Source organism: Mustela nivalis (genome assembly GCF_964662115.1).
Source record: "Mustela nivalis genome assembly, chromosome: 7".
Taxonomy (NCBI): Eukaryota; Metazoa; Chordata; class Mammalia; order Carnivora; family Mustelidae; genus Mustela; species Mustela nivalis.
The window spans coordinates 67,237,448-67,250,912 of NC_139026.1; the positions used below are offsets into that span (position 1 = coordinate 67,237,448).

Genomic DNA, 13,465 nt, shown 5'->3' on the forward strand with positions numbered 1-13,465 from the left:
GTTTTTTAACATCAGCTTGACCACATACCTGCCCTATAACCATTGCATAATTCTGGTCATTTTGTAAACCGAAGAATCCAAATACATTACAAGTTGTGGCCTAAAAGACTTCCAACCCCAGGGACTGCCATGAAAATGAAATTTACATAATTTCTTAAGGACAGTTTTTTGGAACAGAGCCAGGATGTATGATACATGTTCTCAATCTGAAGCAGTACTCAGACTGGCCTTCTACAGCTTTGAATTCCTCATTCTGATGATGAATGTTAGCAGGCATCTGCTTTTAAAACCCCACGTGCTTTTATAAACAGATACATTTCATGAGGTAGAAAAAAAAAAAGGTTTCTGTTCACTGAGGATAAAAAGTAAAAGTTGTTATTTCTTCCGATGGAAAGATTAGAAATGCTGCTATAGCAAGTTCTAGAAGGGTTTCACGAAGCTACTGCATTTGAAATGGAAATCAGATGTTCCAAAATCAGTATCACAAAACGATCTTAGAATCAAAATACTAAAAACTGACTCACTATGAGCATACATACTCACACTTCTCGAGACTAGTGATATTTACAAGAGTTCATAATGCTCAAGGAGTTCTTTTTTTAAAAGACCACAGGTCACCACAGCAAAACAAAGCCAAAGTTAAGAATCACCAATGGAGTAGTTAAATACTTTTCAAGGAGTGCTCTGACCTAGTCAAGCAGGTGAAAGTCTAGTCTCTTCACACATTTATTTCTATTTCTGCCAATTCTGTTACCTTGGACTTAAGAATCCTTGCAGGAGGTAAATTCCATTAGGCAAATACCTTACCACCTCTGTTTTTCCTCCAACTCCCAAGCTTTACCAACCTGACCACTCAAAACCTCCCCACGTGGCATGCACTCTCGAATTCTATTCCTTTGGCGCGGGCCATATTTCCCACCCTTTCCTCATCTTTCCTCGCTCTGTAAAGTCCAGCTCAACCTGGGCTTGGCCTGTGAAGTGTTCCTTGAGTTACCTGTTCACTCATAGGCCAGTTAGAGATTCCAGATTGTGGAATCCTCATCGTGGCAGGCAACACACTGAACAGATGAGGTTAGACGTGGCTACATATATGTTCCCCTCTTCCAACAAACTGCCTTCTTTGTGAGTAGGTTTGCCTTTGCACCTGGCACACAGTGAGTTCAAACCAAATGACTATGGAATGAATAACGAATGATAGGTGTTCAATAACCATCAGATGAATACAGGATGAATGAACACTTGGTTGCAAGTTGGCCCTCTCACTTCTCACTCCGTGGTTGACCTGAAGCCTGTACTCCCTCTTGCTACCATGTTTACGAGGTGTTTTCAGAGCCTTTTTAATGGACTATACTTGAGACTATCTTGCATGAACTCCCTTACATACTATCTTCTCCAAAGCAGAGTATATATGGCCTCCGACATCTTCCCTTTCGTCCGCCATCTTGGGGGAATTGAGTCTTACTTCCTGCTCAAAGCTCATTATTCCACATAACCTTTGGATCCTTAATTTCCTGCTTCCCTGAGACTTACAATTACCACCTCTACCCATACTATTCTCAGTTTCTTCCTCCTAGTGAACTTTCTTCCACTGGCCATTCCAACATCTACTCCAAGGCTGTGTGTCCACCACTATACTCACTCATCATTCCTCTCGGGCTCTACAAATCCATTTTTCTTAGCCAGTTCTCACCTCCTCCTTCTTACCTTATGCCATACTCTCTTCTGCCCCTACACTGGTTTCCCTTCTCTGTCTTGTCTTGTCCTTCACCACTTAGCTTTTCACCATATTCTGCCATGGATGGCTTCCTCATGACCTTACAAGAGTTGGTCACTTATTCTCCTTAATGATCCCACAAGGCAAAACTACCTTACATTTCTTTTGATTCTCCCAAGATTCTTATAAAATCATGGGCAGAGAGTTAAAAATACATTGAGTATCAACTCTTGTTGAGTCTATTTGACATCCAAAGCACTGAACACCAGCTCAAATTACTTTACTCAAAATCCCAGAGATGCCTTCAAAATAACTCTTCCTACTTTCACTCATGATGCAACTCCATCCTGACCACATTCGATACAACTGAAAGTTTAAGTCAAAATCAGCATCAGCTTGGGGATTTCAATAGTATTGTAGCCAACTAACAGTGCGTGTGGAGGAGGGTATGGGACACTTGGGAGGGAAAAGCAAGGCAAGGGATCCAGCTCGAATGCAACAGTGATACTTTAATTAAGGAACTTGTGGTGTTTGCCGGATATTCCTGGCACGACGGGTAAAATGTCTAAATGGCTCTATTCCTTACAGAATTGTAAGTCCAAAAGTTAGCCAGCAACCACCCCTGGGAATATGAGTTGTCTGAATTCATGGAGCAGATGCTCCATATAATGCTAAAGGCACAATATACCTCACCCACAGTCATCTAGATAGAAGCTCTTCTATTTATATTATTTTCCTTTTAATGGTCAAGTAGACCCACGATCAAGTATAAAGATGTAATAAATGTTAGCATCTTGCTTCCCATGCCTCCCTTTCAAAAACTGTTTTATTATACAAAATTTCATTTGTATCTGAAAGTAGAGACCTTAAGTACCCAACACACAACAATATCAACGGTTACTACTTCAAGGTAGGCAGGAATGTTTTGCCTGCAATGTTCACTTAAAGTATCGTGCTATATTTTCCTTTAATTTTCTTAGTTCTGTTGGTTTGCACTTGTCTCCAGTTGACTACCCTCTCTCCCCAGCTTCGTTTTGCTTTGTTCTTTCCAGAGCTCTGCTGTCCTGTCTAAATCCCAAACCAACAAGCAAGCAGTGATTTGCCACAATTACACTTAACTTCTGTTGTAACACAGAACTCAGTTTGAATAGAACATTCCCAAATCAGAGTGCTGAGTAGCTAAATGACAATATGGAAAAGAAAATCAGTTCCATTTTATAAGGACAACAAATGTTAAGAAACAGTTGGACTGCTGCTATAACACAGATACACACACACAGACACATGCACACACACACACACACACACACACACAGATACACAGTCTCCACCAAAGTCAATACACTTATTTTTTTTTTAAGATTTTATTTATTTATTTGACACAGAAAGAGAGATCACAAGTAGGCAGAGAGGCAGGCAGAGAGAGAGGAGGAAGCAGTCTCCCCACTGTGCAGAGAGCCCAATGTGGGGCTTGATCCCAGGACCCTCAGATCATGATCTGAGCCAAAGGTAGAGGCTTAACCCACTGAGCCACTCAGGCGCCCCTCTATACACTTATTTTTTAAATTAGTTTTAAAAACTGCCATCCAGTTTTTTATTTCATGATGACATTTTTCAAAATTCTGTATCAAGGAAAAAAAAGGAAGGCGCAGCCCTCTAAATCTCCTTTGGTTAAATTTATCTCCAGCCACTCAAAGAACCCTCTCACACCAGGGCCTCATGCACCCTAACCAGCATTACCTCTCTACTGCTGCGTGCAGACATTTGTTTGCCTGCTCTCTACCAGATACTGGAGTAGGAGGAGAAACGGAGAAAGACAGGAAGGCCACGAACACCACAGTCACATTTCACCAGGGCCTACCAGCACAAGAAGGAATCTCATACACTGTTGTCCAAAGAATAAATGAACATGATGGCAAGAGCACTGGAAGTCAAACCACCAGGCAACAATACTCCACTCCCCTGTCCTCTCTCCAAGTGTGATGGAATCAGGGCGGTGAGGCTCTCACCTTGTGCTGTGCATAATGATCTCAGGGCAACAGCACTGCCACTGGGAGCTACTGGAGCATCCCCACTGGAGTGTCCCCACTGATTGGCTGATGACGCTATGTACTAGCAGGTCTGCCTCCATCAATCTTGAAACACACCATTTATTGTCTCCTCTGAAATTTCTGTTATGACTCTAAAAAATAAATACGAACCCGGGGCAATACAGACAATCTTTCCAGGAAGATGTCTATTTCTTCCAAAATCTCATCAGGTCTGCTCAAAAAGAAATCCAAAGGGAGAAATCCATCTCACATATACAGCGTCACACCCAAAAAGCCCACTCATGACCCTCTCCTAGAAAAAGATGCCTGTTTATTCAAAGTCGCCAGAAAGTGCTTCAAAGCCCGAAGCTCAGGATAAGCCTGAGTACCTCCTGTACTTTCCAAGTCAAGAGAGCAGATGTGGTCAAAATCAGAAATATGGCTTTTATTTCTGGGTTGTAATTTTTCTCAGTGTTTGTTTTCCAGAAATAGAACACATCTTCTTCACTCAATAGCCAACGGGAGCAAGAAACAAGTGTTCTGGGGGTGAGAAGCTTTCACGTGAGCTAGGATGTCTCAGTGAGACACTGCTGAACTCAGATGATCTGTGACCCTGTGACCCAATCTTAAGATGGGCCTTGTTTGCCAAAGCTGGAACAAACATTCCCTGGAGACACACATGAAAAGGGAAGCTGGGCAGAGAGCAGTGGGGGATTCTGGGGACGGCGGGCCTAGAATGGGTCATGTGGCGGAGAGTCAGGGACTGGAGAGAATGTGCCCCACGTCTCACGTCATGAGTATTTTTATTTTTATGAAACTTGTTCTAAAAACTTTTTTAGAAGATACACTTGCAATTAATAGGACCTATTTTTTAAATGTAGGAATACGATGGAAATGTATTGTGACTTATCAGGTCAGAAGCCAGTGAGGCACACTTCAATTTATCTTATCGGCCACGATGCCGATTTGAAGTTCTATCATCGCAGTTCCACTCACTTTGTCAAAAACTGCACTTTTGTCATTTCTGCTGATTTTGCGAATGCCTCATACTAAAGCTGCTAAGCAACTGGTCACTTGTGGGATTTTATGCCCTGATCAAGGTCATGATCCTCAACGTCTTCTATTGGGAAAAGCATAGTATGAATGTTCTAGGCAACTCATAGAGTTAGACCTAAAGCAAACAGAAACTGCTTGCTTGGCTCAAATAATTTGACATATTTTTCTGTTTGCCCTCTTGAACTTAGAGCTTGATAAAGCATGTAATTCTCCACCATTAATATCTCTATTAACAGGATAATACTTCTATCTCAGTACTTGACCAAATACGGCATACTCAACAGATTTGGGTTTTTGTTTTGTTTTAACCACAGGAGAGGAACTTCGGAGTCTTAAACTTGTCAGTGTTTAGAAAGTTACAGCTATAGCTACTTTATTCAAACAAATTCATTCTTAGTGATTTAATATCCCCTCACAAGTAACAAACTATTAATGTGACTATTTTCTTTCTTCTGAACCAGCTTCTGATCCTATGAAAGAATGATACAGCAGAAATCAGTAGGGAAGGAAGACGCGACACCCGACAGGAAACCAGGGGGTCTCCTGGCCCAGACAAAGTAATTAGAACTGCAAAGGGCCAGTGGCATTAATGAGAAGATCGGTATCAGTCTTAAGAACATGGACTCCCAAGGTGGCTATCATTAAACATAAATGAAATCTTAATTATGTAACTGAGAAGAAGTCTCTAAAATATTGTCAAAGCTTCTCCATAGTCTGAAAAATGTCTGTAGTCTTGTAAAAAAGTGAACCATGTAGGAGTGACACGGAACTGGAGCCAACACTTTCTTTCCCTCTTTGCAGATGGACCCCGTAGTTTCCCCTCCATCCTCTACAATCTCTTCAGTGTTGTATTTTCGACTCGTCTACCAGGCGCACCGACAAGCACTCATAAGTTCGCTCCCGGCACTCACACTCCCGTGCGGCAGAAGCTGTTGTCCCTGTTTCACAAACGAGGAAACGAGACAAACAGCTTAAAAAATCTCCTCCAAATCATGCAAGCTTCTAAGAATCAGCCCCCAAATTGAAATTCAGGTCTGTTGTCTCCAGCACCTGCATTGGGAAATGCCAAGATACAATCCAACCATCAGTTTTATCACAGTATTAATGTTCTCATTTTGGGTGGTGGTAAGATATACCCAGAAAATTTGTCACTTTTACCATTCTTAAGCATATAGTTCAGTGGCATTACTCGTATTACAGAAAGAACACTTTTTCTATCTTCTTCTCTCAATATTTTTAGTGGCATTCTTTAGATTTTATTTGTTCCAAATGTATTAAAAGAATGGTATATACCAATGTGTTCAGGGAAAGGGCAGATCCTCCACGCCATCCGTTTTTGAGACGGATGCCTAGAAAGGGGCTTCACTGTTCCGGGAAGAAGAACGCGATTGGAAGCCCAATTCTATAGCTTCCCTCACACCCTAGAACTGACATGACCCCCACAGATCACTAGATGGCACTTCCTATCAGATACTGCAGACCTCTGCCTCGCTGCCTTTGGAGGTTCTATTCACTCTGCTTCCTATCTGAACTGCTCTTGGTCCTTTTACAGTAAATTTTCCAATAGTACTGAGAAAGCATCTATTACGTGCAAGGTTCTTTCCTTTACAGGACTATTTGTTCTAGGCCACAGCAGGTCATCCAAGAAAGCGAGTCCACCTTCAGAGGCAAAATCAGGTGGTGGGCTGGAGCCCATGAAATGTACACTAACATTATCCTTAAAGGGAACTGGGATGCATTAAGGGATAAAAATCACAGTGAACCTGCTGCCCTGTACTTTTTTGTTGTTGTTGCTCTAATCAGCTACTCTATGTTCTAAATTTTGGAAGAAGCCACAAGAGATTCCGAGCGCAGGATCTGTAATGTGCCATTATCTACCATTTGACTCTGAAGCCATTTGACGAGTGTTTCCGCTGTTGAATCTGGGATCTGGCATCTCAACCCTTCCTTCTCATCTGTGTCCATCACCTCCAACAAGCCACGCAGGTCTTCCACAAGGTGCAGAGTTCGCAGGCTTCCCATGAATCCCGGGGAGGTGGGAGACTGGCAATCAAAAATTCCATTGGAATATTCCAGGGCCTTAGAACCTAAGTTTAAAAAAAAAAAAATCACAGAGAGAACAACAGGGTTTATATTACATAATGTCCTAAAGCTGAGGGTGGCAAGCAAGTCCAGTCACAGTGAGGAATAATCAAAATAAGCAAAAAGGAAAAGAAAATAAAGGAGTCGTGTGAATCTCTCCAAGTCATAGTGATTCGGTGCAAAAATAAAATCCATATAATTGATGGTAAATATCAATCACCAAATACCTAACAGGGACGTCAACTGTGTATTACGGTAAGAACATAATGAATGGACTTTGGTGAAAGATGTGCTGACCTCATGGAAATAAGGGCTAAGAAGGTAGAGATCAGTGTGGATAGAGCCAAGTACTCCCCAAAATATAAATTTAGGTACCATAAGATTTTGAGAAATTCCCTGTAAAAGAAGTTGCACAATTTGGTGGAAACCGCATAGCATAATGTCAAGGGTAACAGGACTGGCTTCCGGTTAATTTACCAGAATTTAATCTTTGGAGAATTTCAATGAATTACATGTATACATTTGCGTATGTACAGGAGTGTGTGTGTGTTAACATTTTCTCCCATGATTTTGTTTGCAGCCTAGCATCAAAAACTCTTGCTAATATCAGCTTTAAAAAATAGTTTTACAGCCTTTCTTTCCCTATTACTTATAAGGGAAAGCGTTTTATGACTTGAATGTACATAACTAACCCATTGCCTGCTCAGAAATCACTCATATATACCTCTTCATCTCTTTGATTTTTATTTTCTGGTCTATCAAATATACATATTAATTAGAAGTACTAACTTTAAGTGTCAATAATTATGATATTTTGACTACCACCTCATTAATCTGAGGGTCTTATAAAGGGAAGAAAAGTGTGAACCAATGTGTAAATTCTCTCTCCAGTTGCCACACAGCTTGATCAATTCCAACCATAGGGAGAGGCATTTTCCTTCAGTTAGTCCATTCCACTGACCTTCCAAAGAACTAGACCAAATGATGAGGACCCAAATCTGCCAAACTGTAATAATGGTAACCACTGATATGCTAGGCCCAATATTAAATACTTCCCATGATCTTTCCCTCAGGAACCATATAAGGCTGAGAGGAAAATCCAGAAAAATAGAAATTGAGGAGAGTATGTCCGGGAAAGGGAGGAACAGTAGAGCATTTTAAAAACAAAACAGGCTATCGTGTCCTATTCCAGTAGTTTAAAGCACTACAATCACCTGATAATACTATTCACAATAGATGTACCCACAATAACCTTCTACTCTTTTAAGTCTCCATCACAAAACAAGGTGAGGGATAGGGGAGAAATGCATATTTAGAAAAACTCCTCAAATATTTGCAATCACATCTCCCTCTACCTTAGGTGGAGAGCTACTGATAGTAATTTGAGAAAATAAAGCCAGGTCCTACCCAAAAAGCTCCTGACTGCGTCAGTGTGAGCTGAGACCCAGGAAGTCTTGATTTTCCGAAGAACTCTCATGTTGGTCCTGAAGCCCTGCCAGGGCTAAGGAACAAATATACTCATCTAGTAGAGTATGTAAAACGTCAGTCCTCAACTACTGTCCAGAAACATCACTTGTCTTGACTACGGAGTTCCACTAAGAATTTGAGGTTATAACCTCTGATAACAGCCTAGGATCTGGCTCTGGTTATATTTTCCGAAACTGTGACACAGTAAGTCCAATCTCTTTTCCACGTAATAGTCCTTCAACTGTGTGAAAGTATCTATCATGCCCTGAGCAAGAATATACTTGCTTACCAGATGAAGTTGTTTCTTCGCCTTCACGGTCACCTCCTCTTAAGTTTTACCAATAACCTCTTTGAAACGGATATTCCAAGAACTAAACACAGTACACAAGATGTGGTCTAATCTACAAAGGAGGTCAAATTAAAATCTGGTCTCGGGATATACAAGTAGAACAAAGGAGGCCAAACTTTGACTTGCCATGGCATTCAAGGGAACCTCTGACAATGAAAACACCTGTAGTTTCTTCAAACCACTGAAACAGAGTAGGGTCAAATTTATGACCAGAAAAGATAAGCAACAGGGGCTAGGTAGCTAGAATGGAGGAGCAGTAGATGCTACCCACACCTCGACCCTGACCATCAGACCCTCAGATGGATGACAACCCCACCCACTGGCCCCTTCAACCTTTCTTCATGACCATGGGTTCCTAAATACATAAAGGTACTTCTCCTGTGACAAAACGCAGAATGTGACATGAGACCTTAAGGAGCCACTACCCCTAGGAGAGCACAAGCATCTGAAAGGGTTTACCTACTGTTCAGTCCCTCTGGTCATGATGAGAAAACAAGCAGGTCATGATCTACACTGTTTCTGCTCTACTTCCATAACAGAGAATCACTCAAGATTCATAATAAGGGAGGAATACGACCAGATCTGTGTTTCAGAAAGAAAATTCTGGTGGTCTAGAGAATGAGGAACTACAGCGGGAAAGCAAGAATGCCAAGAACATCAAGGGAGAGGGTTGCCAGGACAAAGCACGGCAGAGCACAAACAGGACAGACTTCAGAGGGGGAAAAAAGGAATGGCTAAGGGGCACGTGGGTGGCTCAGTCATTAAGCGTTTGCCTTTGGCTCAGGTCATGGACCCAGAGTCCATTCCTTTTTTCTTTCTGTGATGACATGGATATGCATATAGGCTATTTCAAGGAGGTATCTGATTGGCAGTTAGAGACCCAAAGCTTAGCAGAGAATTGAGAAAGTAAATAGAGGTGAGAGTTACTGGTGGCAAAGTAAATGTCAAATTCAAGGGAATAGATCAGAATATCCATGGATCCTAGGTAGAGCAGTATCTCTCAAAGTGTGACCTACAGCTACTACCTGCACCGAAATCCCAAGAGATGTACTTACTTACTTTTTTTGGGGGGGGGGGGTCGGCAGCAAAGCAAGGTTTATTGGGAGTACAGTAAAGTGCAGATAGTACAAAGCTCCCGAGGAGGAAGGGAACCCGAGAGCATTGCCAGAGAATACTTTCTTTCTCCTTGAGTCAGAACTACAGTATGGAAATGGAATTAGACATTTTCAAACAAAGTTTGAGAATGATACTGGTATAAAATGGAGAAGAGGGGCTAATGTGAAACCACGAGGAATCTAAAGGCAACCAATAAATGAAAATAAAGTGGAAAAGGTAATAAAAGAGTTGGAATGAAAAAGCCAAAAGTGCAGAGTAAATGTCATGATTCCATCTTTCAGAGGACGCAGATTACCTGCTGTAAGCCCATCCATCTGCTCCAACGCCACAGCCAACATATCACTTGCGTCACTCATCATTTTGTGTTTGTCAAGGGCAAATTCCAACCTAGATCTGAAAAAACAATGATGTTACCATTATATCCTTTTAAATGACACATGCTTCCCAGCAGGTGTGACAGCTCAAGGCCAAATTACAACCCCACTTAGACGTCAGCTAGGGAAGAGAAATTTTCTGAACCGGCAGAGCTGAATTACCTCAGTCACTTAGCACGCAGTGGCCGACTGTCTACCTAACTGCAAGACCACACACTCCACCAGTTAATAAAAAGAGTTTCAGATCTTTCACGCAAGGTGACAACAGATAGTTATGTATTTCTTCTCTGTTCCGTTCAACGAGCCTTTCAAATGCTCTGACACGGAGGTATGAGAACCTAGACCATGGTTTTCAGACTGGTGAAGAACCACTGTTTTTTTAAAATTTCCAAGCACTTGTTTAATAAGTGACAATATGAAATTGCAATAAGCAGGGGTGCCTGGGTGGCTCAGTTGATTAAGCAACTGCCCTTAGCTCAGGTCATGATCCTAGAGTGTTATATAAACACTCTTTTCAGTGTTATATAAACCTGCTTGACAGGTATGAGGTATATCTCTAAAATTCAAACAATGTATTTTACAGGCCTTTACAACAAATGTTCTTTGTAAGAAACAGAATTTGAAATATTCATTGGGGTTATCATGCTATATCTCAGAAAACAAGTCAAAGTGCTTAAAAACAGGAAATATTTCATTATCTCCTCTTCATTATGGTGTCAAATATGCTATGACGCTATTAGCTACATGTTAAACTACGACCAGGTTCTCCACTTTTTGTCACACACATGGGGCTGGGGTTAGAGGAGGCCCATTATACATCAAAAGGACTGAGAACAAAATGGAAGTGGTCCCTGGAAGGTCCTACCTTTGCTGTGATCTTAAGCTTCGAATGACCGCACTTGCCAGACACACGCTAACTGAAATAACCAAAACATTTTGGGATTCCCATTATCATAATATCCAAAACTAAAACAACTCCTTCAAGTGAACCGCTCAACCTTGAAACCTACAAAGTTCAGCTAGTTGCACTAGACAAGTGTTTGTTACCTTAGATACTCATATTCTAGAATCAATAATGTCATAATGGGCCAAACTGTGGTGAAAACTTACCAAGCATACATAGAGAGCATTCAGCTTTCTCCACACACAGAATTGGAGAGATTAACGTAAATTTTATTGCCCACCCCATGTCAATTTTTTACTCAGTAGGATCCCAATGAGAGAAAAAAGTATGTGCGCCGTACCAGCAAAACAAAATCATTTTCTTCAGACTTGCTTACATATTTGGGCTTACTTTTCAGTGTTATATAAACCTGCTTGACAGGTATGAGGTTTATCTCTAAAATTCAAACAATGTATTTTACAGGCCTTTACAACAAATGTTCTTTGTCTCATTGGGGTTATCATGCTATATCTCAGAAAGCAAGTCAAAGTGCTTAAAAACAGGAAATATTTCATTATCTCCTCTTCATTATGGTGTCAAATATGCTATGACGCTATTAGCTACATGTTAAACTACGACCAGGTTCTCCACTTTTTGTCACACACATGGGGCTGGGGTTAGAGGAGGCCCATTATACATCAAAAGGACTGAGAGCAAAATGGAAGTGGTCCCTGGAAGGTCCTACCTTTGCTGTGTGTGATCTTAAGCTTCGAATGACCGCACTTGCCAGACACACGCTAACCGAAATAACCAAAACATTTTGGGATTCCCATTATCATAATATCCAAAACTAAAACAACTCCTTCAAGTGAACCGCTCAACCTTGAAACCTACAAAGTTCAGCTAGTTGCACTAGACAAGTGTTTGTTACCTTAGATACTCATATTCTAGAATCAATAATGTCATAATGGGCCAAACTGTGGTGAAAACTTACCAAGCATACATAGAGAGCATTCAGCTTTCTCCACACACAGAATTGGAGAGATTAACGTAAATTTTATTGCCCACCCCATGTCAATGTTTTACTCAGTAGGATCCCAATGAGAGAAAAAAGTATGTGCGCCGTACCAGCAAAACAAAATCATTTTCTTCAGACTTGCTTACATATTTGGGCTTACTTTTCAGTGTTATATAAACCTGCTTGACAGGTATGAGGTTTATCTCTAAAATTCAAACAATGTATTTTACAGGCCTTTACAACAAATGTTCTTTGTCTCATTGGGGTTATCATGCTATATCTCAGAAAGCAAGTCAAAGTGCTTAAAAACAGGAAATATTTCATTATCTCCTCTTCATTATGGTGTCAAATATGCTATGACGCTATTAGCTACATGTTAAACTACGACCAGGTTCTCCACTTTTTGTCACACACATGGGGCTGGGGTTAGAGGAGGCCCATTATACATCAAAAGGACTGAGAGCAAAATGGAAGTGGTCCCTGGAAGGTCCTACCTTTGCTGTGTGTGATCTTAAGCTTCGAATGACCGCACTTGCCAGACACACGCTAACCGAAATAACCAAAACATTTTGGGATTCCCATTATCATAATATCCAAAACTAAAACAACTCCTTCAAGTGAACCGCTCAACCTTGAAACCTACAAAGTTCAGCTAGTTGCACTAGACAAGTGTTTGTTACCTTAGATACTCATATTCTAGAATCAATAATGTCATAATGGGCCAAACTGTGGTGAAAACTTACCAAGCATACATAGAGAGCATTCAGCTTTCTCCACACACAGAATTGGAGAGATTAACGTAAATTTTATTGCCCACCCCATGTCAATTTTTTACTCAGTAGGATCCCAATGAGAGAAAAAAGTATGTGCGCCGTACCAGCAAAACAAAATCATTTTCTTCAGACTTGCTTACATATTTGGGCTTACTTTTCAGTGTTATATAAACCTGCTTGACAGGTATGAGGTTTATCTCTAAAATTCAAACAATGTATTTTACAGGCCTTTACAACAAATGTTCTTTGTAAGAACATTTGGTTTCATTAAACACATGAAGTTGACCACCGTACCCAAACACCAATGTAGAAGGTAAAAGAAATGGGTGCTAGGTCTCTCTCTCTCTTTTTTCAATTATTTATTACCCCAAAAAGCTGGCAATTATCTCTTCTTTACTGGAAAGTCATGAGGGAGAGGCACTGGGACTAGCTCCACAGGGATAAAAACTTGAGGGCATTAAAAAACAAAAAAGTTCACTGCGTCCCATGCATTTCTCTTGGTCACTGCCTCTCCTTAGATGCATAAACACAGCACCTGTACTGAGTTCAACAGTGGCTCCCTCAAAGATATGCGCTTTCTATTCCTGTCAAATAAATAAATCA

The 13,465-nt window shown here is 40.9% G+C and overlaps 1 protein-coding gene across 1 annotated transcript in view; it reads right to left on the bottom strand.

Annotated features, from left to right (window-relative positions):
• LOC309870266 (liprin-beta-1-like) overlaps window positions 1–13,465 on the bottom strand; it is a gene marked incomplete at its 3' end in the record, with an annotated part of 138,739 nt that overhangs the window by 45,202 nt on the left and 80,072 nt on the right. The window contains exons 2-3 of the mRNA XM_082742447.1: window positions 10,110–10,207; window positions 6,679–6,887 (exon numbers count right to left, since the gene is read on the bottom strand). Of these exons, the coding sequence (XP_082598573.1) occupies window positions 6,679–6,887; window positions 10,110–10,173 (273 nt within the window). The 5' untranslated portion in view covers window positions 10,174–10,207. The remainder of the gene's footprint in view (window positions 1–6,678; window positions 6,888–10,109; window positions 10,208–13,465) is intronic.